Source organism: Lonchura striata, chromosome 5 (genome assembly GCF_046129695.1).
Source record: "Lonchura striata isolate bLonStr1 chromosome 5, bLonStr1.mat, whole genome shotgun sequence".
NCBI classification, from domain to species: domain Eukaryota; kingdom Metazoa; phylum Chordata; class Aves; order Passeriformes; family Estrildidae; genus Lonchura; species Lonchura striata.
In genome coordinates this window covers 4,644,782-4,671,456 of record NC_134607.1, presented here as the reverse complement: position 1 = coordinate 4,671,456, position 26,675 = coordinate 4,644,782, and the positions used below count along the sequence as shown (strand labels likewise).

At 40.2% G+C, this 26,675-nt stretch overlaps 1 protein-coding gene across 26 annotated transcripts in view; it reads left to right on the top strand.

Annotated features, from left to right (window-relative positions):
* Positions 1 to 21,165, top strand: part of C2CD5 (C2 calcium dependent domain containing 5) — a 59,175-nt gene extending 38,010 nt beyond the window's left edge. For 16 of the 26 annotated variants that reach the window (XM_031503666.2, XM_077783226.1, XM_077783225.1 and 13 more), the window contains 15 exons: positions 879 to 1,070; positions 1,762 to 1,948; positions 2,813 to 2,977; positions 3,301 to 3,441; positions 5,140 to 5,203; positions 6,962 to 7,023; positions 7,481 to 7,579; positions 7,994 to 8,083; positions 8,313 to 8,400; positions 9,335 to 9,421; positions 10,997 to 11,047; positions 12,050 to 12,151; positions 12,971 to 13,161; positions 14,377 to 14,523; positions 15,163 to 16,666. In XM_031503666.2, the coding sequence (XP_031359526.2) occupies positions 879 to 1,070; positions 1,762 to 1,948; positions 2,813 to 2,977; positions 3,301 to 3,441; positions 5,140 to 5,203; positions 6,962 to 7,023; positions 7,481 to 7,579; positions 7,994 to 8,083; positions 8,313 to 8,400; positions 9,335 to 9,421; positions 10,997 to 11,047; positions 12,050 to 12,151; positions 12,971 to 13,161; positions 14,377 to 14,523; positions 15,163 to 15,294 (1,798 nt within the window). In that variant the 3' untranslated portion in view covers positions 15,295 to 16,666. The other 10 variants (XM_077783212.1, XM_021529960.2, XM_077783216.1 and 7 more) reach the window with 5 other exon arrangements.
* The last annotated feature ends 5,510 nt before the right edge of the window (positions 21,166 to 26,675 follow it).

Sequence of the window (26,675 nt, the reverse complement as noted above, 5' to 3'; positions counted from 1 at the left end):
AGAACTAAAATACTTGGTTTTGTAGTCACTATATGATGGAGAGAAAGAAATACCATCTTCATAATATAAAGAAAATAGCACCCTTTTCAAAATATGCATTTTGGTGCTACTAAGAGTCTTGGCATGGATTAGAAATGCCAGAGGGAGGTAAAATAGATAAACAGGCAAAGCTCAGGCTCAACACAAAATCTATTTGCCATAGTCTTATGATAACTAATGTTCCAAATCTGACAGACTTGCTTAAGCACTCTTCAAGATCACTGAGGAGAATTGTTGATGTGAAACAGAATCCATTTGCAGTGATGCAGTTGGCCTGTGCTTTCCCTGTTCATATTTTTATAGTGGTCATTCCTGGGTATTCCTCATGGGGGATAGAGACTGTGTTCTAAGTAAATAATTAATTTTACCTGATATTTGTGCTACTTCTCAGAAGGATGATTGGTTTGTTGTTTGTATTCTGCTCTTACGGGGTTTTGGACACAATGAGAAAAAGATAATTTTTGGTGTGTTTGGTACAGCAAATTCTTTGTACAACTGTGGTATCATGAATTATATTTGGAAGTTACATTGCTTAAAGCCAGTTCAGTGATGTTACAGGTTTTTATGAATCGTTGGTCACTGAATGTCCTTTTTCTCAGTCCATGCATAAGAAGTTTCAATGCTAGTTTTATTGATAGCATTTTAGCAAGTAGTGTGCAACTTTTTCTTCTTGTAGCTGGTGTATTGTAATACTTGTCACACTGGTGTAAGGGATCAGGGTTCAGTTGTGCTGCATGATTTAAGTAGGTCTCTGTAGGTGTTTGTACACATGTGCACTTGCTGAGCATGGTTAACAAGATGCAGATGTTTTAAGTATTCTCTCCATAATGTATTTTTAGGATTGAAGAAGCTTCACCACCAGGTTGTGGATTTTGCCATATCCCATATGATGAATTGAACATGCCATTTCCTGCTCACCTCACTTACTGTTACAACTGCAGAAAGCAAAAAGTTCCTGATGTCCTTTTCACCACAATTGATCTTCCTGTAGAGGCAATAGTTGTTGGGAAGGGATGTCTTATTCAAGCCAGGTATCTGTCAAAATACTTCCTTAGTAAAGTGAAGTTTTGGAGACCTTTGAAAGAATTCCTGTTGCTAAAATCCGATGTGTCATCAAACCCTATATTATAAAATATGCAAATGGCAGGTGTTCTTGAATAAGATTTCTCTCTGAAAGTATCATTGCACTGGTGTGGGCTTTGAATTTCAGCTTGTAGGACTAAACCCAAAGAGTGGAAGATGACTGACATATAGTCAGAGATGGGAATGCTGTGCTCTGCTTTATTCTTTTCAGATAAATATGGTTATTGCTTTAGCTGTGAGGGCATGTGGGTTTGGTTTGATTTTGGGATTTTTTTCTTCCTTCCAATGTGTGTCTTGAATAACTGTATTAATAGGAATTTTTAAAGTTCTACCACTACAAATTACAGTAGTAATTTTCTGTACTTGTGCCTGAAATGTTTGATTGAGGCTTGTAGCAAGATGTTTGCATTGGGGGTCTTACTAGAAGAAAAGCTGTAAATAGAAGCTTTCAGATGGCACTGTCTCAAGGAGTTCTTGTAAAGAACTGGCATTTTATTTTACTGTTGCAGCCATCTAGAAGAATTGAAAGGAAGCTGTATTAGGTTATACAATGAGGAAAAAGAATTCCAGGTACCCTGTGGTCCCTTTCAGTCCCCACAGATGCACTGGAGCTCTGTCTGTGCTGGTTTGTGTTGCCAGGTTGTGCCGGCTGAAGAAGAAAGCCCAGGCTGAAGCAAATGCAACATCTATCAGTAACCTCCTGCCATTCATGGAGTATGAAGTGCACACACAGCTGATGAACAAACTCAAGCTGAGAGGAATGAATGCCCTCTTTGGGCTGAGAATTCAGATCACTGTGGGGGAAAATATGCTGATGGGCTTGGCAGTAAGTACTGTTGGGATCCTAGGGTTCTGCTTTATTACAGTATTTTTTCAGAAGACATACAAGTGTTGTGGGATTCAGAGGAATCAGACATATTAAAATGTCATTTTAAAAGCAAGTGTCTTAATTATTGTAAAATCGGGACAGGCTTTTCTTTCATAACCAGCAGAAGAAGATTCAAATCTCTTGAAAATGGTAAAAGACAAGATGATTAAAAAGGGGATGAGAGGAAAAGAAATTTCAAGCAGTTAATTGGCACAAATTGTAGAAAAATTATGGTATTCTGTAAAAGGTTCTGTCAAAGAGATCCCTGTTCTTCAAATTGAATTGCAGTTCCATGACAAAGAAGGTCAGTTAAGCCTGTCAGTAAATATTTTCCTTAATTGGCAACAAGGGGAAGTTCTGTTGCCTCCTCTTTGATGGAACTGAAGAAATAAATGACAGATTTGAGAAAGTCAAGAAGTGTTCATTAACAGTATTTTCTAACCCCATTCTTTCATGCTAGATTAGAATAGTAATATATACTGCTGCTTCCTGCATCAGGGTAATTCTGGGTGGCATCTTCATTTGTCTTTCATGATCTGTTTCCTGTAAATAGAAATAGGGTTGTCACAACCTCACTGGTGCAGGAAATGGTTTGGCCAAATTTTATAGACCTTCAAAAACTCTTAACAAACTATTTGCTTATGCCAAATATACTGGAGCAGAGGCTTTCATTTTTAGTTTGTTTGTTTATTTGCAATAGATGCTGCTGTAATTTGCATGTTACAATGCTGTTTTAGCATAAGCATTATGGAAAGCTTTATATGAAAATATTAGGAATTCATGCTTATATACTTGTCTTTTTCTTTGTGACTTTTTTAAAAGTCTGCAACAGGTGTGTATTTAGCTGCTTTGCCAACACCTGGAGGTATTCAGATTGCTGGGAAGACTCCAAATGATGGCACCTATGAGCAGCACATATCCCACATGCAAAAGAAAATAAATGATACAATAGCAAAGAACAAGGAACTTTATGAGATTAATCCTCCAGTAAGTACATTTTTTTAGTTTTAGAAATAAAGCATTCTGATTCAGTATATGTACTGTATCTCCATTGTTTCTTACTGAGTCATTCAGAACATAAGTTTATTTACAAATAGAGATACAGACTTCTTTCACTGGGTTTTGGAAAGATGCTGGAATTTTCAGATCCCTTTGCCACATAGCCAAATCAGCTTGGTATTATTTAGCTATATTTCTCAGTAGAATGATTTTCAGAATGGTCTGATTCTTAGAATTGTTAACAACTTGTGGAGAGTTAATTTTTTTTTTAAGCTGGGCAGAACATCTGTTAATTCTTACATTCTTTTTAGGAGTTACCTGAAGAAATTATTGGGTCTCCCATTCCAGAGCCAAGACAGCGTTCCAGGCTATTGAGATCTCAGTCAGAAAGCTCTGATGAAGTTACAGAGCTTGACCTTTCACATGGGAAGAAGGATGCTTTTGTCTTGGAGGTGATAAACATTTTCACTACTCATGCTCATACTTTTCTCCTCCTGAAATATATATCAAAAAAACTTACTCATCTCCAAGAACAGTTCCTAAATTGTGTATGTTTTTTTTCCCTTTTGTATCAATAGAAAAAGTATTAGATTAGAAGTATTAGATTTTGCTTTGTCTCTCTTTTTCTTACTCTATTTGCTTAAAGCACAGTGCAGTCTACAAACTATCTGAAAAAAGATTGCCCTGCTCTTGATGAATATGTAGCAATCTCTAGATAATAATAATTAAAAGCTGTTAAGAAATGTCATCCTGCTTGCTTCAAGCAGCGGATCAGACTAATCAAAAACTCAAGATCTATTTTTATAAACACTGAGGTTCTGTGTTGCCACACTTTATATTTAACAAATAAAATGATTGTATTTTCTTCCTGTTTCAAAGCTTTTACTGTTGTAGGTGAACATTCAGAATTATTAGCTTCCAGAATGGGTTCTATTCAAAGCATTCAAAAAACTACATGTACCAAGAGAGCACAAAAAAGAAGATTTTATGTATTTCAGCTATTGCTTTTCACAATTTAAGAATACACAACTTGTGACAATACCTTCCAGTTCTTTCTACAGCTGCATCCAGAAAGAACAACACCTACAGATAAATAAAGGACATAGATTTCTGTTACCTCTATGTTCACTGAAATTCAAAGACAAGATTGGACATTGTCTGCTTTGAAGTCTTTAATGCTCCAGCAAGTGTTAAAAAAGGGCTGGAGTTTGATCATCCTGTAGACAGAGACAGTACAAATACCTATCACTGACTAAAACCTACTTCAAAATACAGGCTGTAATTGCAGCCTAAGGTACATCTAAGGCTTTGTTAATCTTCACAAGTCACCATCTGAATAGAAAGTAATCTGTAAGAAAGGTAGATAGGAAGAATGTGGGAGCACTATAACAGGAATTTGTGTGAAAACAGAGATACAAAAGGAGAGCTAAAAGATAACAAGTTGGGAGAGTTTGGGATAATAAATTTAGATTTGATGGTGCTTTTGCAGAAAGGGTCAACTACTAGCTTTGTAAAAAAATGAGCATTTTGTAAGGCATTTATAGGAAAAAATTACTTTTTATCTGTGGAATCATTTACTGTTTTATTTGAGAAGTTTGGCTTATGATTAAGTGGATATCAGAAACAATATTCCAGAAAATTTAGTTAAACTCCTGACGAAGCTTTCAAGAGTAAAATCATTTTTCACTGGTACTATATAAGAAAAAGTAGTGAAAATTTCATTGTGATGTGGATGTGCTGAAAGAGGCTGAGAAGGCAATTATGAGAGGTAAAGATATCTGGGTTGGTTTTGTTTAGTTTTTGGGCTGTTTTTTGAAGGGAAAAAAGATAACTCCTTTTACATGGAGAGGGAGAAGGAGACATATTACTTTGCAGAAAACCCTTCAATACTGGAGTTAATTTATGAAGCATTTCTAAAACACTTGATAAGAAAATGTTGGGAGTTCAAGGTAAATGTGGATATCTTGCAGGGCAATAAGACAGGATGAATGTAGAGACACACCAGAAGTATTTACAGACCGTGGCAGGGCTCTCATCTGATCTGAAAGAAGGGTATTAAAGGTTGAATGGAATGGAGGTTATTTGATTTATTTTAGAAACTTCTTACTGGCACAGCAACGTGTTTTTCCTCAATTATTCCCTTTTTGCAGATTGATGACACAGATGCAATGGAAGATGTACATTCTTTACTGACAGATGTTCCACCACCTTCTGGTATAGTTACAACCATATTTTTCTGCAAAATGACAAAATATGACTAGTTTTATTAAAAATTGTTTTAAAAGTTCCAAGAGACCTGACAATATTATTGTTTCTGAAGATTTTTAGACTGAATTACGGATTTGTAGGGCTCAGGTTAATGAAAGTAAAATAGAGAACTAATTTTTGCCTGGTATCAGTTGTCTTTATGCTATTTATTGTTGTATAGATATGTCATACCTTCCCCAACAGAACTGCTGTATCTAGATAAGAGGAAAGGTAGTTGTCCATTATATAGAAATTGTTCTGGACATTTGATTTGTCCTTGTCTTTTCTCTAGTCACTGTGAATTTCCTTCCTCTTGTCGCTGTGTTTCTTCTGAGAAAGTCTTGGTTTCCTTCCTAGTAACTGATACCTGTGTTAATATTGTTGTGTCAAGCTCAGAACCATCCTTGTAGTTATCTATTACTATCACCTTTATTCCTCACTGATTATCCAGTTCTGCTGCAGTTGATTTTATTGCCCTAAATTAAGGCCATCAGCCATCACCTTCATCATCTTGTTTTATCCTCTTCTGCTTGTAAGTTAGGAATATGTTTGAAGCACAAAATCCAAACTTGCAGATACCTTCACTGTGAAAATGGAGCGGTTCTGTCCCTCCCTCTTTCCCTGGTCGTACATTTACATTGCATTGGATGATGTTTCATGGTCAGTTTGTTAGGAGAGCTTGCTGAAGGACCTTTCCAAGTACCTGCTGATGGCCCAGGTGGATGGGACAGGTCAGGTGCCTTTGTCTGTGCTTGCTGAGAGCTGCTGGGCAGTGGGTGCTGCTGGGCTGGCAGCAGGAGTGCAGTGCTGTGCTTCCAGCTGCTGAGGCTCCCTTTGCTGCATCAGCAGCACACTGCACCCAGGAAAGCACTTAGCACCTCACTACTGGAGCTTGAACACTGCTCTCTGGCAGTGGGACTTCAGTGTCAATGAGCTGTTTGATCTTCTGCCTCTTCTGTGCTTTATTGCAACCTTTCATTTGCCTTTTTGTTCAATATCTCCTTCAGACACTTGTTCAAGACAAATAAACAAAGGACTGGTTTTCTGCTGTTGTGGAAAGCTGTACTACACTGCTGTAAAAAGAAAAGCATGTTTTCTGCTCTCGTGTTATTATTTCTGCGTATCTTTCCTAAATTTTATTTGATTCTTCAACGGAATTTCTGCTTTTGATGTTCTGAAAGACAGTCCATTAATATTTATACCCTCTGCAAGCTGCTACACGAGCTCTTTTCTAGCTCATTTTGTGCTTTTATATGGGCCCTACCAGATTGGCCTCTTTTCTGCTTATTTAACTGTTTCTTCAGGATTTCAGAATCACTGGCTTGCTGTTAATAACTTACTTTACTCTGCTGTTAAGTCCTTATAATTCTGTTCTTCATTTGCAATAAGTCAGTATGCTAGTTCCTTTGCAGCCTTTTCTGTGCTCTCTATTAAAGGCTGGCTTTTTAGCTTTTCAAATCACACCTTTCCAAAAAATTTCCTCATTTGTGAATAGTTTATCTAATAGAAATAGGTGGAGCAGTTGTGGATTTGGGGTGTTAGCAACTCCTACAAGGATTCTGTATTTGTTTATTGAATGTTGATCTCACTTCTGGTGTATCATTCAATATTCAAAACCACATGAAGAAAAATACTTGCAAAGCCTTGTCACATATGTTTCCTTTACAAGTATTTTTAAATTGCAGTGTATACAATAGATTTTTTTCCCAATTATTTTCTTCACAGGTTTCTACAGTTGCAACACAGAAATTATGCCTGGTATAAATAACTGGACACCAGAAATTCAAGTAAGGTTATTCAAAATTGAAACTTTTTGCTAAATTGTGTTGAAATATGCTGTAGTAATTTAAGTGTATATTTTGAAAGCTAAAGTCAAAGGACACCCTTGTGACAGAAATAAAAGTAGTATTTTGGTAAGAACAATAAGGTATGAGAACCTGGGCTTTTGTTGGTTTATTTAATGCTGTCATGTAACAAATAATCTAATACAGAAATATGAAAGTAATTACAGTAAATTTGAACTTCAAGGTTTTGGCTTTTTGAAAGGTTTGGCTAGGTTTGAAGCCCCTTAAAGGGTACAGATTATTGACTGTGTTGCTTAGCTAACTTATTTTGTTACTTATTGAACATATATGTTAACATACTTTACATTATTTTCCTTCTTTATGACTTTGGGTTTAAGACACTGGATAAAATATATTTGCATATGTTGGCAAAAAATCCCCATGTTTGTTTCTGATTCAGATGTTCACAGCAGTTAGAGTGTCCAGATTAAGCAACATTAACCCAACAAATCAAACACTCAATAAGAACTTTAATGATCTCTGTGAGAATCTGTTGAAGGTAAGAATCTTATTTCAAATACTTTTTAAAGTGTTCAAACGGGAGCCAAGTAAAATTCAGCTATACTGAAAATAACATGTGCCTCATAATTTTGAAAGTAGAATGCAAGTGTCTGTAATTAGCTTGTGAGTTTCTGTGAAGATAGGTTTAGTATATTTTTAGTATATTAGGGAATTCCAGAGCTTGTGGGACCTGAAGGAGTACTTTGCCTAGCAGTATACTCTAGAAATAGAAAGATAGCTCCACAGTAAATGGCATTCTCTCCTGACTTTTCACACATGTAATTCTTCTTCAAGAAAAAATTAATATCGTTAGATGACTTCTACTGTGAAAAGAGTTTTGATCCTTAATTTCTCTGAAACAAACCACGCTTTTTTCCCTGAGTGACACAAAATGCTTTCCTGTCTTGAACAGAGTTTGTATTTTAAGCTGCGGTCCATGGTTCCTTGCTGCCTTTGCCATGTGAACTTCACAGTGGCTCTGCCAGAGGATGAGCTGGTCCAGGTAAGGGAACTGCTGCCTTTAACTTCCAGCACATAGGCATAACCCTAGTTAATGTTTGCTGCTCAGGGTAAGCTGGGCTAGGGTTTGATTTACTGCTCTGGCTGGTGAATTCTTGGATGGTTTTTCCCCTGTTATGTTTCTATGCAAAGAACTGCTTGTTTGCAAAATTATTTTTCAGATTTCACAAGAGATCAACTTACCTAATATACCAAATATTTCTGATTTGCAGATTGCAGTCACAGCTGTTGCCATTACATATGACAAAAACCAAGCGCTACAAGCCAACAAAGCACCTACAGAAAAATCACAGCAAAGAGGTAAATATTGTGAGGCATCTTTCCTTTTTTGTCCCCAGTGCCTGATGAGTCTGGATTTTAATTTCAGTTACATGTACAGAATATTCTGAGTTGAAAGGGACTCAAAAAGATAATCAAGTTCAAATATACATATTTTTCAGGGAGGTTCTTTCAACACAGAGGTTTTTTAGAGTTCTCATGTACTTGACCTGCAGCAGGATGACTTACTTATCAAGTATTACATATTTATTTTGCATAATCAACGAATGTGTAGTACTTTCTTACTCTACCTACTTTGAAGTAGTTTTTATAAGTACAAATTTTGTCTGTATTTGTAGAAGGTGAAAAATAAATTATACTTTTAAAAAACTCCAACCTTCTGAAAACCCTTAAGCAGGTCAGTAACAGTTTTGGGGCTCAGTGAAGCACGTGGAGGTGATGGAGGAGGCTGCTGTGGTCTGCATATGTCACCTTGCTAATGAAGTACCATCTTAAGCTGGAAATGCATGTGTGCAGTCTGGAATTCAGACAGAACTCAGGATTACCCAATTCTTCAGAATGGAATTAGATGGAACAGAGCCACATGTTTCTAAAACATTAGTTATAGCTGACTTTTTCAGTACAGTGATCTGTTTTCTTTCATGTGAAATAAGTGCTAATTTTTATTATAATAGCTGACATAGATCTAACTGCAGAATCAAAATAAAAACACATGAATGGACTTTATTTTTCTCCTAAAAACTTCAAATGCTGTTTAGTGGAACACAGGCTCTATTCAGTGTTGCAGCTGGATTTGTTACTTGTCACAAACCTGTTTCTGCAGAACTGCATCACTTGATGCACTTGATGCTGAAAATGCCTGTTCAAGTCAGACCTAAATTGACTCTGCTTGTAATTACTGGCAAATCTTATTTTGGGGGTTAATTATCAGTTTGCCGTATTTTCTATGTTGTAGCATCTACAGACAATGAAGAACAGCTACAATTTCCCTTGGAACTTTGCTCTGATCCCCTTTCTTCTCAACCATTCTCTCCATCTAAAGGTCAGTTAAGGAGAAGAATATTAAACTGTTGTTTTTTATGGATTTTGGGTTCTGCTCTTTCATAGTTGTAGAAGCTTTAAAATATCTGCACTTTCACAGGCTGTAAATGTGCTTTGTTGCCTAAGCATAATGGGTATATTTGCTCATGTTGTCAAATTTTTTGAGAGTCACAGAAGATGGTTTGGCTGATCATTCTGTCTATATTTCATGTCTTTGCATTTAGAATATTGAAGATGCTGCAAACCACTGGGTGTTGGGTGTCATCTGACATAACTATCAATTACCTAATAATTAGGCTTGTCACATACTGGAAATGGTCCATATAAAGTACCTCCGTGTTTTCTCAGCCTCACAGAATTGATCTCTTCGTTCTTGTGATGGGAAATACTTTACCTACCAGATACTGGATGCATGCTAATTTTCTTTAAGTGAAAAGAGCCTAAACTTTTATAGTAAATAATCTGTACAGTGCAGCACCTTGTAGCTGGTAAACAGCTGCTTTATTTTACCTGAGATAGAGCTGCATTTCAAGAATGATTGTCACAGTTCTTCTATGACTGCATTAAAAATTCAAGTCATTAAAATCAGCTGTCTTTAACTCCTTCCCCCTTGTTGGATTATCTGCCAAAATTGTTACTGAGAGGAAATTAAATATCTGGGAATTGCTGTAAATGTTTGAATTCCCTTTTTTGCCTGTTACATCAGTTGTGTAAAGAAGGGTGCCTTCCACACTTATTTGTATTTTCAGAGGCCAGATTAATTTCAGCAAAAAGATTCTTATTGATTTTTTTTTTTTTTAATGCTTAACTTTTAATTTGCTACACATTTTATTTTCAAAAAGAGAAGCTGTCCAGCAATTTCTGCTCATGTCTCTGTACCCCTTCCTGGCCTGTGCTCCCTGTGTGCTGGGCACTGACCAGTGGAGGGCAGCCTGTTCCCATGTTCCCCTTTTCCTGGTGTTCTCCACATTCCAGATCCTGCTGTAGGCAGAGCAGTTCAGCCAAAAAATTATTCCATCTGTCATTTCTTCACAACCTCATTGTTGTTACATTTAATTAGCAGGTTATTTAATATATTTTTCGTTTTCTATAGAATTGTTGTTCTAAAAATACATGTTTACAGTCTTATACAGTAGTGACCTTTGATGAATAAATATATTAAAACTGCAAGGTAGATTTAGTAAAGTGAATTATTTATACTAACTCTGTTATCAAAGTACACAGTATACTATATAGAGGGTGGGTTTTTTTCACACTTGACTCTGAAATCTTCTATAAGGGTCAGAGAATCATGGAGCAGTTTGGGTTGGAAGGGACCTTAAAGATCATCTCTTTCCAACCCCTGACGTGGCAGGGACACCTTCCACTGTCCCAGGCTGCTCCAGGGCCTCCCCAGCCTCACAGGGAGCAATTCCTCCCCAAATCCCATCCAAACCTCCTCTGTCAGTGTGAAGCCATTCCCCTTGTGCTGTCACTACAGGCCCTCCTAAATAGTCCCTCCCATCTTGCTTGGAAGCTGTTGTCCTGTAACTCTGCTTAATAGATGATCTGAACGCAATTAATTTTGTTTTATTAGAAGTCCTGGAGGGTGCAAGCTCCCACACAGGTATTCCTGCTGCTCAGAGAGGTGAGTTTCCTTAATCTAGCCATCTGCCAGAACAGAATGAGCATTCTTGGGATATTGGTATACTCTTTTTGGATGTGTCTTACTCCAGGAAGTGTTTACTACTTAACTGAGAGTGCATGCTCTGGTGTGGCTTAATGAGATCCTAATATTTTGATGTGACTTTTCATTATAAAAGTTAGATTTGTTAATAATAACAGCCTCTCTGTCAGGTACGTTGATAGAAGTTTATCTGACAGCAAATGAGTCCCTGGGAAGAGAGCTGTTTTGCCTGTGTTAATTTGAAGTTAGCATGTGTTCCTCCCGTTTCTTCAGGATAACGAAGAAACAGTGTTTGCAACCCCCTCTTTTTTTTTAAAGAAATGTAAACACCCCTGCAACTAATACCAAAAGTCATAGCAGAAACAACTCTTACTTTTGATTGTAATGATAACGGGTGGGGTGTTGGGGCAAGAAAGACTGTTCTGGAAGGAAGATTCATTTGTGTATAAAACAGAGGTGTTGTTTCAGTTTGTGACTCTTATCCTCATCACCAAAGCTTTTTTTTTTCCACTCTGTAGGTTAGTTATCATTGATAGACAGTTGGGAAATTTAAATCCTGATCAGCAGCTCTTTGTAAGGAAGAAAAAGCAATGAAAATGAAAATTAAAAAAGGCTTAAATAAAGTTTAAAAAGCCATAACTTACAGCCTAAATTGAGATTATAAATAAACCTAATCTATCATAAGTCCTTAATTACTGTATTTGCATGTTTTTTCAGTGCTGAAGTCCCACTCAGGCAGTTGGTTCAGAGCTGGGCCATCACCAGAAATCGGTACTTTGGTTTGGACAAGTCCAGACCTGTCCTGTAACTTTTCCTTTTAGACAGACCTGGAACGGATGGTTGTTCTCTCTCAGATAGGAATCATTGCTTCCTCAAAAAGGAGCACTGCGATGAGCAAGAGACATCATCCATATATTTTTTTTCTGTTTTTTTTTTCTTTTGTTTTTCTGTCTGTGTTTCCAGCAACGTCAGTTGATTACAGTTCCTTTGCAGACAGATGCAACAGCTGGATAGAGCTCATTAAACTGAAAGCTCAGACCATAAGGCGCGGATCAATTAAGACAAGTAGGCGGCTGTTTCTACCACGTTCTGATAATCTGAGACATATCTCTGATTTCCCAGTGGTGACTTAGTGCCTGAGTGCCCTGCCCAGCAGGAGCATTGCAGCTCATGTGTGGGATGAATTCCCGAGGGTGCAAACTTCTGACATTGTTCTGTAACCTCACTAGGGTCAATGAACTGTAGCGTAAAAAGCAAAATGAAGTCTTGCTGTAATTAGTTCTCCGTACATGTGTACGCCTACTAACTGTATAACATCCACTGCATGGATGTAGGTGTATGTATGATCTTGGAAAATTGGGGGTGAGAAACAGGAAGCAATCACCAAGGGGACAGTCAAGGCAATGGTCACTAAATTAGCAAGTGGTGAGTTGGTTTTCAGTAGTTCTTTGGCCACAGGTCTGACTATCTTGCTTAAATTAGCAGAGATTAATACCTGTTTTAATGGAAAATGCTGCACTGGGGAAACACAACAACTTTCACACTTCCTATAATTTGTTCTTCCAGCAGAATACATGTTTCCAAATGTTGGCACTTTTTCCTTTACCTTCACATTATAACTGATGGTTGTATGTGCAGCTGCTCGCCTTGATGTTTTCCTTTCGCAGGAATGCCACTCTTTCCAATAAATGCCATTTCAGCTTCTTGTCTCCTTCTGCATGCTTTGCATGATGATTTCCTTTCTCACGTATATGGCTGAGCATCACAGGCAGCTGAATGTTGTCACCAAGCTATGTGGAAAACCATAAAGAAGAGTTTTTGTGTTTTGAGGAACAATGATGGATCTTGATAGTTATTTTCTCCTGGTTTTTTCCCATTTTTCAGCGACTTCCCTTGAAAAAGCAAGTCCATTGGCTGAGGGATACTTACGGCACCGTTCTGTCCCGTCGTGCACCAATTCCACTGTCTCAGTTGTTAAGATGACGCCTCTTTCCTTTCTCCCTGGGGCGAAAATAACCAAATATCTTGGGATAATCAACATGTTTTTTATACGAGAAACCACTTCTTTGCGTGAGGTGAGCTGCGTGGCAGGGATTCCTTTTATGTCAGGGAACAATTATTTGTTGATTGTAAGAATCAGATGTTTGAGTTGAGTGTGGCACAGCCAGGGAGTAGAATTTGTGTCACTTGTGGGAAGGTGCTGAGTGCAGAGCAAGTTCCTTTGTGCTGCTCTTGTCACAGAGCACACGAAGCAGTTTTGTGCTTGGCACTGTTAGGAAGGGGTTAGCCAACAATTGCCATTGCTGTTAAATTGGATAGAACACTAAAGCAGCTTAGTTCAGTCTCTTCTTCTGTCTGCCTCTTCCATTGTCTCCAGTGGCACACACACAGAGTCATGGGGGAAGTCTGGTGGTCTTGCCTTTCACTTGAAGTTGGAAATTTTGTATGTATTTTGAACCAACAGTGAGCTCTGCTTGGATCAGTTTCTTTTCTCAGCATTTTTGTGGATTTTTATTTCTTTGGTTGGTTGCCTGGAAAATCCATACTTTGTTGTTTTCCTTCTCCTTTGACATCAATTTAAATTCTTCCGTTTTGCACCAAAGAAGTAAAAATGCCCCACAAGCACTATCAAGTCAAAAAAAAAAAAAAAAAAAAAAAAGGGGGATGGCTAGAAGTTCCTTTGTGCTTCAAGGGGGAAAATAGAAAAATTAACAGCTTGAGCAGCTCAAGTCTCTGCTTCCTTATTATTTTGAGGGATCATGTCTTCAGTGAGTGTTGAGAACCAATGACAGTCATTAACATACATGAAGTTGCAGTGATCAAAGATAATGGTCACTCCTTCCTGGAAATTTCCAAGAATTTCGTAGAACCATAGAATGGTTTGGATTGGAAGCAACCTTAAAACTCTTGTTCCACCCCCCTGCCGTGGCAGGGACACCTCCCACTGTCCCAGGCTGCTCCAGGCCCTGTCCAGTCTGGCCTGGGGCACTGCCTGGGATCCAGGGGCAGCCACAGCTGCTCTGGGCACCCTGTGCCAGGGCCTCACCACTCACAGGGAACAATTCCTAATTCCCAATATCCCATTTTGAGGCAATTCCATCTTGTCCTGTCACTCCAGGCCCCTTGAATGATCTTTCTCCATCTCATTTGTAACTGTGACCCTTCAAACAGCGAGTGGCTTTTAACTTCTCCACACCATTTAGGATTCACTGAATTTTTCAGCTGATAAATATGTAAGAGAAGTACACTGCATCTTGTAGCATCTGTAATGTGTATTTTTTCCATTCTAGGAGGGTGGTGTCAGTGGCTTCCTGCACGCTTTTATTGCTGAAGTGTTTGCCATGGTGAGAGCCCATGTTGCAGCTCTGGGAGGGAATGCAGTTGTGTCATACATAATGAAGCAGTGTGTTTTCATGGAGAACCCAAACAAAAATCAGGTACATTGGGATGTGAAATGACAAGGGCTCTTGGGGTTAGTATAATACAAATGTCTTTAAAAAACAGCAGTGCTGTAAAGCCATAGCTGCACAACATTTCTTGATATCTTGGATAATGCTTGAAGAATCCAAGAGTGTTCTTGTATTAACACAAAATTATGAGGATGGATAAGACCAAGCTTGCTAGAATGAAGTAAATTGCAGGAAACAGTTGCACAGTAGTGAAGAATTTACTTGGTATTTCTGATGTTGGATTATGATTTGGAGTGTAGGATTTCCATGTAAAAATACCTGGAGTTGCTGATGGAGATGCTCCATTTTGTACATAAAGGGACAAACCTTGATTTGTGAGGACAATAGCAGAATATTCAGTAAATTAATTATGTTCAAGACAGTAAGGAAAGCAGGTACAGATACCCAGGTACTTCACTGTGGTGAAATCCATCTGCACGTTTGGTAGCACACAAATGAACAGATGGAAAAGAAAACAGCACAGGTCGCCTCACCAATAAATTCTAATAATATGTCCTTCTCCCAGTCCCTGTTGATTTTTCTGTGTAGTTCTGTTTAGCAGGTATAAGTAAACATAAAATATATGATTGCTGAATGCTTGGTAACTGGGTGTTGTCATTTTCCCAGGCTCAGTGCTTGATCAATGTCAGTGGTGATGCTGTCATCTTTGTCCGTGAGTCTGAGCTGGAGATGCTGCCAGTGCAGCCTTCTGCAGCTGCTCCTCAGCCCACGAGTTCTGCAGGAGATGTCACAACATGAAGGCACAGCAAGTGAAGTAGTCACTGCTGAACATAAAGGTTATTTAAAATGTGGGAATCTTTAGGTTTGCATCTTCAAAGTCACTATCTTTCCGTGACATTCACAGCCAAAACCCAGGACAATCACTTTTTTTGTTGTCATACAACTTAGGTAAGTCAGAGCAGTGAGTTGGCAAACTGGCAGTGTGCTCTGGTTCTTCTGTTACTGTGCTTGGCCTCTGTGAAACCAGGCAGCAGGTGAAGCTCTCACAGGAGAACTTGGATTAGAATAGCAGGCATCTCATGGAACTGTGGAAGGAAGGAAAAATTCTGTTCCATTTTTGAATTATCAGTGGGACCCTGATAATCTGTCATTCAGAACCATTTCTGAGTTTGGGTGTTCTCTGAGCTGATTCTCAGCTCAGGTCAGGGCGGGAGGGACGTGCCTGAGAAGTTGGTTGGAAACCTTTGATAGAGAAGGGAGAGATTTGTGTGCAGGCCGAGAAAACATGGGCTGGACTCTGAAGTTCCTTTACATCGTAGAGTGTGAAGAGGAAAAAGGAGAACCAAAAAGTTACAGTTTGAATTTCTGCTCATTGAAAGTTTTTTTTCTTATTTTGTTGTTGTTTTTATAGTTGGGAGCTGGAGTGTGATGTTTTTTGTGGGGTTTTTGTTTGTTTGGTTGGTTTTTGTTTGTTGTTGTTTGTTTGTTTGTGATTTTTTAAAATTGTTTTTAGTAGCTACCAGACCACAATGCTGTGATCCTGGGCATCCCTGTGGTGGACAATAAAGCCCCAGAACACAATAAAAAGTTGCAGGGTGTGTCGTGTGTCTGGTGCTAGTACAAGATGTTCACTTCAGTATTGACAAAGCAGGTCTTTTGTTATTTAAGACTTTGTGAATGAATTGTCCTGAGATTCATCTTCTTAAGGCAGGATCTGTTTCAAGGATGACCTAAACAGTGCCCCAAAAATGGCTTGTGCAGAGGTTATTCTGCAGCCTCCTTCCTGTTTAAATGCCTGGCTAATTGGAGACTGATTTATGTGTGTGACACTGGTTCCACTGGGCTTTTTTTGTTCTTTTCCAGTGCTGTAGCTGGGAAATAAGGGTACTGCAAAGACAGGAAATTTGTCATTTCCAGTAAAAGTCTGAAAGGTGATGATACTCTATTGTAAAAACAAAACAAAACACAACAAAAAAACTTCGCTTTGAAGATGCATTCTTGCTTAATTCTGACAACATTGTACATGTAACTTGAACAAAGATATAAACTTGAATGTAAATACTCTGTTCAGTGTTGAAATTAAGCAATGGCATGATTATTTGTTAAAACTAATTATTTCATTGTAAATGAGCATGAAAATCATTCTTGCACAATAAATATCTTTATAAAATTCGCTGTCTTAATGTATGTGCATTAGGTAAGTGTGTAAGCTGGATGCACTGAAGATGTCCCACCCCCATTCTGCTCAGGGGAAACTTGTTTGAGTAGCATGTTCCAGCCTCCTCTGTGTCCTGGGCTGAAAATTGTGAAATTGTGCCCTGGGCTGCACACAAAGCCCCATGGGCAGCAGGACAGGGGGTTCTGCCCCTCTGCTGAAGCCCCTGCAGGGCTGGGCAGCACAGGAGGAGCTGGAGCTGCTGCAGAGCCCAGGGGAGGCTCCAGGATGAGCAGGGGATGGAGCAGCTCTGCTGGCAGGAAAGGCTGGCACAGCTGGGGGTGTTCTCCTGGGGAAGGGAAGGCTTTGGGGTGACCTTGGTGGCCTTCTAGTGCCCAAACAGCGTATGAGAGTGTACAGGAAAGGTGGAGAGAGATTATTTACCAGGGCCTGGAGTGACAGGACAAGGGAAATGGTTTTACACTGATAGAGACCGGGTTTGGATGGGATAGTGGGAAGAAATTCCTCCCTGTGAGGGTGGTGAGGCTCTGGCAGAGGCTGCCCACAGAAGCTGTGGCTGCCCCATCCCTGGAAGGGTTTAGGATGAGGTTGGATGGAGCTCAGAGCAGCCTGGGCTGGTGGAAGGTGTCCACTCCCAACATGCACCAAACAACCTCCTTGACTTCTCCCCTCTCCTCCCAACAAATGAACTTCTAAAGCTGTTCCAACTCAAACCAATCTATGATCCTGTAATTTGGTTATTTTGGGGATTAATTATCCTTATATTTGAAGTGTGTGACTTTGGCCCTCACCAGAACAAATCACTAACACAGTTAAATCATCTTTCTGAATTCTGTAGCTGTTGCAACCAAAGCTGCCATGAATTCATTTGCCTGTAAATAGCTGAAGCTCTTGATTGTTTTGCAAAGCAAATCTTGTCTCCCTTTGAAGCTAATGGCAGAACGTGAATAACTTCAGAAGGTCTTGGACTGGCACAAAAAGTCACGAGTATTCAGCATGAAATATCTGAAGCAGCACACTGAAGTAAGTAGCTGGTTTGATTATTTTCCTTTTGAGGGGTGGTGGTTGCTTCTGTGGAAGCATTAATGCCATCTTTTCTTTTCTAGCTGTTTAAATGTCACAGCTTCCCAGTGTGCTTCTTTAGACACACAGGAGCCTTCTTATCTAGAAATTTTAATTCTCTAATTATTATTCCAGAAGTGACAGACACAGTTTTTAACCGCAGTTACAAAATTGTCACTTCTACTTTATGTATGTTGTGCAACTGACAAAGGAAAAATCCTAACCTTCAACACATGGACATTGCTTTTTACAGTCACCTGTCCTACAAATAAACTGTCATTATTTTAATAATGTAAAAAGAGTGGCATCAAGTTCAATGAAGTTGTTGTTTACTTCACTGGAAGAAAGTTTTATTATGATTTGTCTGAACTCATCATAGAGTTTAGACTTTAAAAAATCCAAGCAGGCCCCTCTGACATAAAAGGGGTCTGTACTCCAGCAATTAAATCAGAGTCCAAACTAATTGAGAATGCGAAATTAGCCTGGACAGAAACTTGCTCAGATCCCAGCACAAGCAATAATTCAAATTTAATCTGACTGTTTTACCTGATATTCTGCAATAGAACAATACATTGTCTCACTGAATTTAATGAAGCACAAAGTTCTTAGTTTCTGCAATTAAAAAGGTGTGTGGGACAAGCAGCTGATCTCTCAAGCACCCTGGCTGTACTTGAGAGACAAATGTGACAGGAAATGATGTGAGACTTTTCAAAGCAGCTGCCCAAGCCATTAGGAAGTCTGACATGAGAGGCCAAGTGATTAATGGCTTTGGTGGGTTATGCACGGGTTTGTTTGATAACAAACAGCTGCTCTGGTGAAGATGACAGCAGTGCTTCATTAATTTCTTTGCAGCTCATTCTGTGATGGAGGTGCACAGCCAACTGCTCCCAGATACCTCCTGCAAGGTGGGTAAGTGCTGCATCCTGCCCAGAGGCATCTCCTGGCTGCCTTTGCAGCCCAGTGAGGCTTTTGGGCAGAACTGAGGAGCGTGGCTCGAGCCCAGCCAGTGAAGCATCAGGGCAGAAGCTACAGCACAATGTAGACCCTGTAAGGAAATAGGAGATGCCTTCCCGTGGTGCTGGAGCACGAGAATGTTCAGGTTTAGCTCAAAAGGGTGTTGCAGCTGGGCAAATAGAAAAGAAGGTGCGTGGTTTAGTGCCTTGTTTGGTTAGAAGTTTGTTCGAGATGAGCAGTGTCACAGTGCTGTAAAAGCTTTAAGGAAATCAGAATAAATATTCTGTGAGAAAGCTAAAAGTGTGCTTAAAAAGGAAAAGAGTTTGGGTGTTACTGGTCCCTTATGGAGTCCTTGCCCAAGGAGTAACACAGGAAGTAGTTTTTTCCTCTGTGTGCCCAGGTTTGATCTGGGATAGAGCTACCAGAGGGGTGGGGCACTCTGGTACTCAGCTGCTGGCTGGGGTTAAACCACAACACTGTCTTATGATGCTGCTGGAGAAGGAAAAAAATACACACTCCAATGACAAACACAGATATTTTTGGCTGGCTAGACACAGATTTAATTCATATGATTTGCTTGAATGGTATAATTATGATATTAATTTTCATCGTGTTTCCTAAATACAAATGCAAGTGCAGAAACAGAAAACTGAATTGGCAGCCAATGAAATGCAGTTAACACACAGGAAATATCTCAATCTAAAGTAACTTGCAGATTATGAGAATAGGTGAGAGTGAAGCAGCAAGAGAAAAGGAAAATATGATATATGGAGATGACAAGAAATCAAATTAAATTAAATTTTACTTCTATGCATTTTACCAGCTATGCTTACTTTTCTAGTAAGAAAATCTCATATTTTATTAGCCCCAGCTACCTTAATGACAGGGAATTAAAATATTTTTTGACTGTTCTCTGGCGTCATGTCCAAAAAAATTCTTCAGTTGCTAAAATGAGAGAACTGAGAGCACCTGAAGCCTCAGAACATTCAGAATTACTTACATAATCACAAACATAAATGAGCAGTGCAAACATTTTTGTGCTGTGGGGATTCCTACCTAAAGATACAAACGTTTATATCTCATTTCATGGTGTTTTAACTGTTGGAAAATTCTAGTTACTGCTCGAGGTGACCCAGCAAGAAGTCAAGGGGCACAACTGGACAGCTTGCAGAGAATCAAGGACAAAACCCACTGCTCCTGAAAACCAGGGTGCACAATTGGAGACATTGGGAATCAAACTCTGGTCTGACACAGGTAGTACAGAAGCCAATAGAACAGTGAGTGGCTGATATCATGGTACTTACGTTATTTTTGGAATATTTAAACTTATGCTTGAGTTAATTTCTATCTTATAGGAAAATGGAGTTAAGTGAATTAGGACACTGCTGTACAGTGCTCAAGTGCTCTTAGGTTAACAATCAGGGGAAAGAAAATTTTAACAGACACACTGAAAATCAACTTCACCTCTAAATACTCCCCATTTTTTTTCCACATTGTGACAAATGTTTCAGTTCCCTGTGAAATTAGGTAATACACTTGGTTGAAGTTAGTCTAAAAGAGCCTTTCTTTATTAGAAGGCATGATGGGTAGTTAGCTCAGAAATGTCTTGCTGAATTTCTCTAGTTTTAATATGATCTTCCTATGGTTTTATATCAGTATTTAGAGCTACTGAATCATTTGAGTTGTGAGTATTTAATCCCTCTGGAAATCTGACACTTGAGGGCATTTCATATTGAATAATCACAAAACTAATCACTGGAACTAGGCATAAGAATATTTTGAACTCATCACCCAAAAATTTGGAGACACTGTTTGGACACACACACTGACTGAAAACCCAAGGGAATCTGCTCCTGAGATCTGCATCATGCAGGAAAAAGCAGTTTTTGAATTAATCTAGATGGCACCCAAGGCAGAACAGCAAAGGCTGTAGCTAAATCCTAGGGCTGAAATTTTGTCTGGCTGTAGCCCTTATCCATGCTCCAAAGCCAGCAATCATAAAGCCTCTGACCCCAATGACAGAACATCCTTTGTTCCATCAGTTCTGTGCTGATGAAAAGCATCACTTGCAGATTTACCCAGCTGTCCTTCCACATTCATCTCCTCTTCAGCCTCCATAAACCAACTTATCCTTGTAAAACTACAAACAGATGCCAACAAAGCTCACAGATTTCCATCTGAGGAGTTATCTGCTTATTCAACGTTTACAGTTTGGAAAATCTGCGGAAGGAAAAGAAATGCAAAATGTTTGCAGGATGTTGGATGTTTGTAATTATTGTAACTGCAAAACACAGCATATTATTTGTTCATGGTCTCAGCAGCAACAGTGTTTGCCTGTCCTCCAGGTCTCAGCTGTGGGAAGTATTTTGACAGCTCCATCCACAGTGTGGAGCTCCACGTGGGCAGAGTTGTGTTTTCTTTTTGCTGCTGAAGTGAGGCTTTCAAGTTTGCCACAAACCCCGGGCACGTGAGCACATTTTCCTCCTAAAACACCTCCTTACCCTCTCCCTCTCTCCCAGGGTAGGGAAGTTGATTTCCACACTGGTGCTTGGTGGTATCAGCCTCTGGAAATGCTGCCTGTGCTCCTGGTGGGACAGCCCAGTGTCATTTCTAGCCTCCTGTCCCAGAGCTGGCACTGCAGGACAAGCTGGGCTCTGAGCCTGGAGCCTCCCTCACTCCCTGCCTGTGCTCAGCCCCAGGATGGGGACTTGGAGCTTCCTTAGGGCACATTGCACCCACAGCTGGCACCAGCTGCTGGAAATCATCACCCCTGGCATGGGGAGAGCACCCTGGCAGCCCAGCACGTGGCAATAAAAGTTCCCTGGCAGACTTTTCCCTCCTGCTTGGGAGCAAAGGTAGGTGGGGATGTGTCTGACATCTCAGGCCGGACCACCCAGCCACCTGTGACCTCCTGTTCACACTCAAATCTAAACCCAGCTCAAACCTAGAGGAAGATGAAGGCAAGCACCTGGAGACTGCAGGGTCAGCTTAGTGAAATCCACCCTCCATCCTGCAAATCGTGGGCTCTCTTCTCTTGGAGTGACTGGCTCCTTCTCCTTTATACTCTGCAGAGTCCAGGCAGCTCCAGTTTGGGGATCCACAGGTAATGTTTTCATTTCCATTTCCTCTCTGAAGACAACTCTAGAAAGAGATATCCATGTCTTTTTCTCTCAGTTTGTGGTTACAGGGACTAAAATAATAGCTTTTACCACAATTTGCAGCTTCCTCATGTCCTGACATGAAGGAGCTTGGTGGTTTCTTGTAGTTTGGTTGGTGGCTTGCATTCCAAAGCTATTTCAAAGCACTGCATGGCACTTCACTGTGTGTTTTCCCAACATTTTTTCATATCTCTTTCAATCTTCAAGTCTGCAAAAGTCAACATGCTATGCAAGTAAGGACTGTATTTTAATAACTGAATTTTGAATGGCACTCAGTAATGTCTTAATTCAGACTGGTTATTTTTCACAGCAGTGTATATTTTGACCCCTCCAGTTCAGCAGAAATCATGTTAATGATGGCAGAATTACACCTGCTACCAGATGACTGATTATTTGTACATCAAAGATTTTGTTCTTTGCTCAATTTCTGATACAATGGCAATTTTCTGTTACCCTCTCAACAAGTTATTCTTTGTGCAACAATGCTAAGATATAGTAAACTTATGATGTCATATTACCCACAAAGTGAATAGGCAGTTGAAAAAGTATGATGAGTCTCCAAATAAAAGGGCTTTGTTGATATTTATCTTCCCAGCCAGTTTATGTTGTCTCTTAGAGTCTCTCCCACCAGCTGGCTGAATTAATGACTTGTGAAACTTCCCTGCCTGACACGAGTGCAGTGTGGCATCTTGTAAGACAAAGCCATCCATCTCCTAGGTTTCTTCTCAAGAGAGAAAACTGGTATTTCCCTGCCTTTCAGATGGTTTATAGGATTAATCTCGGACTGAAAGCACAGCCCCTCAAATCTTTTCTAAGGGATTCACATTTGAGTAAGTACCTTGAGAAAAATGATGAAGCTCCGCAGCTAAAGATGTCTATGTGTCTGCAGTCCATGGTGGGATCATATTATTTGACAACTGTGAAAGAGCTGTTGTGGATGCAGAGCATGGCTGAAGTTCAGCAGAGGAATGTGCAGGTTGGTCCCTGGTCCTGCATTTGTGGAGTTTTTAGGCATGGTGTCAATGTTGTCTTTGTGCAGTAACTACAAATCCCTGTGGGAGGCTGCTTTCCCTTTGAAACCACACTCAGTCACAGGGTATTTCCCTTTTCCTTCACTTGCAGTTTGCATGGTCACCCAGCATGAAAAATAGTACTCCAGCTGTTTTCAGCTTCATCTCTGTCCTTTGGTGGACAATTTCTGTGTCAAGCCTTGCTTCCATCTTAATTATATTTGTGAAAAGACAGAATAAATTTTCACTATTGTCTGCCCATTAACAAACTTTAAATTTTCTACCTGGGCCCCAGTGAAGTGATGCTGCATAAATTTGGAGGCCATAAAAAAAAAAAACCAAACAAAAAAAACCCCAAAAAAACCAAACAAAAAACCCCAGGATGATCTTGAAACACTTCACTAATATTAGCTGTTGGTGCATCCAACAGTTTGAATCACAGCTGAATCTCCCTGGAATGTGTGTCCCACAGCACTGCACTAGCCTTGAAGAAGTCTCTGTTACAAATCTACCTCGATCATCAGTCAAATATTTTCAAGTCTCTGTTTTCTCTGTTAAATGGAGAAAAGACAAACAACTTCTTTCCAGAAGTTTTAAATCACGAATTAAAAATGCAAGGAGGTCCTGGTTCTGGTTCCAGTACACCAATGTTGCTGTGTGCATATTGCTGCTGCACACACCTTTGTGTCAATCAGTATATTTGGGAAGACTCTTATGAAGCCAGTGACTCCTGCCTTTGCTGTATGGGTGAGTAGGAAATCTGGGCAATGCCAAGGTGCCAGGCTCTGCACAGAGCTCAGCACTCAGCTCTTGCTCTGTGCCTGGAACCTCCCTCTGGCCCGGCTGTCTCATTTCCCATCACTGCAGCCTTGGCTTTTCCCTCAATTCTAAGTCTGATTTCCATTTTCCCTGTGGATGCTGGTTCTGGTTTTGCCCATCATCCTTCACCCTTCAGAGGAGCAGCCTCTGCTCAGGGTCTGAGTTTGCCAGAGGAGGCCACAACAGCCAGAGTGTTTGTGAGGCTTCGTTTTAGACTCTTGTCTGTCCAGGCTTTGAGGGTCTCAGCCACCCTTGGCAAAAGTTGTCTTTGAACACATTACTGCATCCTCTTTTCTTGCTTCATCCTTTTCTCTGTTACCTTTTCCAGGGTGGACAGCTGAACAAATCCCATCATCTCTATCTGGTGCTAATTCTCAGCAGCAGAGGCGTCTCCTGATGCCTCACACAAATTCAAGTTTCTCCCTAGTCAGAACTAAGGATCATATGTGACAACAAGAGAAGATGCATCAACAACATTAACAAGTTTTTTCCTCTCTTCTGCTTTTCTTTTATTTGCTTCATCCTGGTCTAGAGGGATACTTATTGTGAGACCAAATTTATTATGTCCCCCTCTATATGAGACACAGCCTTCTCACAAAAAGGATTCTTAACCAACACTAAATTATGAATGATGGCTTCCTGAAAACAACTGCTCAGATTGAAACTTCTGCAAATGTCAGACATGAGGTCAGAATCTGTTCCAGCTCCCAAGGAAAATGAACTACTCTTAGAAGGGAAGAGCCTGTTTGCTTCAGAGATGTGCTTGTATCTCTGTGCGTGTGGGTGTGCATGTTCCTTTTATATGCATTTTCTTCCTGCACAAATTGTGCATTACACAATAGGACCTTCCAGCCACAATATCTTTGGCATGTCAGTTCTAATACACAAAGTAATAGAATAGCTTGGGTTGGAAGAGCCCTAAGGATCATCCAGTTCCAACCCCCTGCCGTGTGCAGGGACATTTTCCACTGTCCCAGGTTGCCCAGAGCCCCATCCAGCCTGGCCTTGGGCACTTCCAGGGATCCAGGGACAGCCACAGCTTCTCTGGGCACCTGTGCCAGGGCTTGCCCACCCTCTCAGTAGAGAATTTCTTCTGTAAATCTAACCTAATTTCCCCCTTCTTTGAGTCTGAACCATCCCCCCTTTTCCCACCACTACAGTTCCTGATGAAGAGTCCCTCTTCAGCTTCCTTTTAGGTCTTTTCAGATACAGGAAGGCTGCCATGAGGTCTTCGTGCAACCTTCTCTTCTCTAGGCTGAGCAGAACTTAATTGATACTGCCCCAGCAAGTCTCTGACGCTGCTGAGTAGCTGTTTTTGTGAGCGAGCCCATTACCTTCAGCACAGCTCACCCCTGTTAGCAGTGAGCACAAACTCATAGGGCTGTACAGGTAGGAATTTCACCTAGAATTCCCAAATTCTTACTTATCCTCACCTTACTGGTGCTCCTGCCCACCCACGTCTTACGTGGGCATTTTTATGTGCATTAAAACACACTAAAGAGGTACACTGAAGCCAGTGCTGTACAACAGAAGTCTGGTTTTTATCCTTCCCTAGAGGTACTTCAGTAATGTACAGCAGTGAGGGTAAGGTTGTAAAAATTGCCTGTGTAGGAACACATAAAATTCAATTTTATGAGAAAACCTTCTTTCCATGCAGAACCAAAAAGCAAAGTACCTGTGGCTAATGCCTTGACACATTCCTTGTCAATTATTCCTGCATGTTTTCACTCATTCTTGTTCCACCTTTTTACCAGCCAACATCACTGTTGGCATAAAAAGATGTTTTGAAAGTCCTTTCAACACTGCTGGTAGAAGAGGTTCTCAGTTCTGGAGAATGAGCTCTGTCTTCCATCAGTAAGTCATTTCCCCCCATTTTATGCTCCATTCTTGTGCATTCTGACTCCTCTGTGCAGCTGGAAGGATGACTGTAGCTGTTGTCACAGTAATTGCACTATTACAGCATGGCAGCTGAAGGGAAAACATGTGGCAAAGCTGGTAATGTTTTTTCAGAGGACTGGTACCACTGCTACAAGCCAGGTAAAAACTGGTTAGCTTTTGGACACCAGGACTTTGCAGGAATTAATTTGATATTGTAGTTACAATTCTCTCCTTTAACAGGATTATAAAAAGCTGTCTGTTTAGGGGCTTAAAATGCTTTAGCAGTGAGACTATGCATTTGTGGGTGGTTCCAATAGAGGTGCAGAGTAAATTCTGATAGGGGGAGGCATAATGGGAATTTGCCAACAGGGCAACTGTGCATCCATTCATACAGTTCAGTGTTTGTGCTGGTCATACAGGAGATTTAGATGCCAATTTTAGATCTGTGTGAACAGAAGGAATTCAGAGAAACCAGCCTGTTCACAGGTGACACCACACAAAAGCTGGCCTACAATAATAGTCCAGGCAGGTGATGGTTTCTAAATATTTCTGTGTTGTACATTGGGTCAAAAAAAAAATCCATACCAAAGGAGCACTGGTTATTTATGGCAGGGGGAAATAAGGCCTGGGGTTCCATACAGAGTGCTTATTTTTCCTTCAGCTTCATTTTCCCTTGAAAAATAAAACTCCAATTTTCATATAGACTCTACTAACATAGCATGTAATACTTCCAGAACAGAGGGCAGAGCACAGAGCAAAGGATTTCAGTCAGGTGGTAACTGAGTGCATTGGGAAGATAATGGATTTGCCAGGTATATGGCATGGTGACATTTTCATCAACTAAAAGAATGCCATACCCTGAAAACTGATTCCAGTGCAACTCCTCTGCTAAATTCTGCAGAACAGAAAGTGTGTGGGATGCTAAAGTGGAGGGAAATTCCCTGTTATTTTGGAAGTGAGAGCTGAGAGAGTGCAAAGACGAGGTACAGGGGATGCCTGTAGGAGTACATGATACTCAAATGAAAGCAGGAAAAACTGGATATTTTGACGGATGTGGTTCTCATCTTCGCCGGTGTTTTGGGCTGGGAGCACGGGAAAGAAGAAAAGCTGGATTCTGTGGCT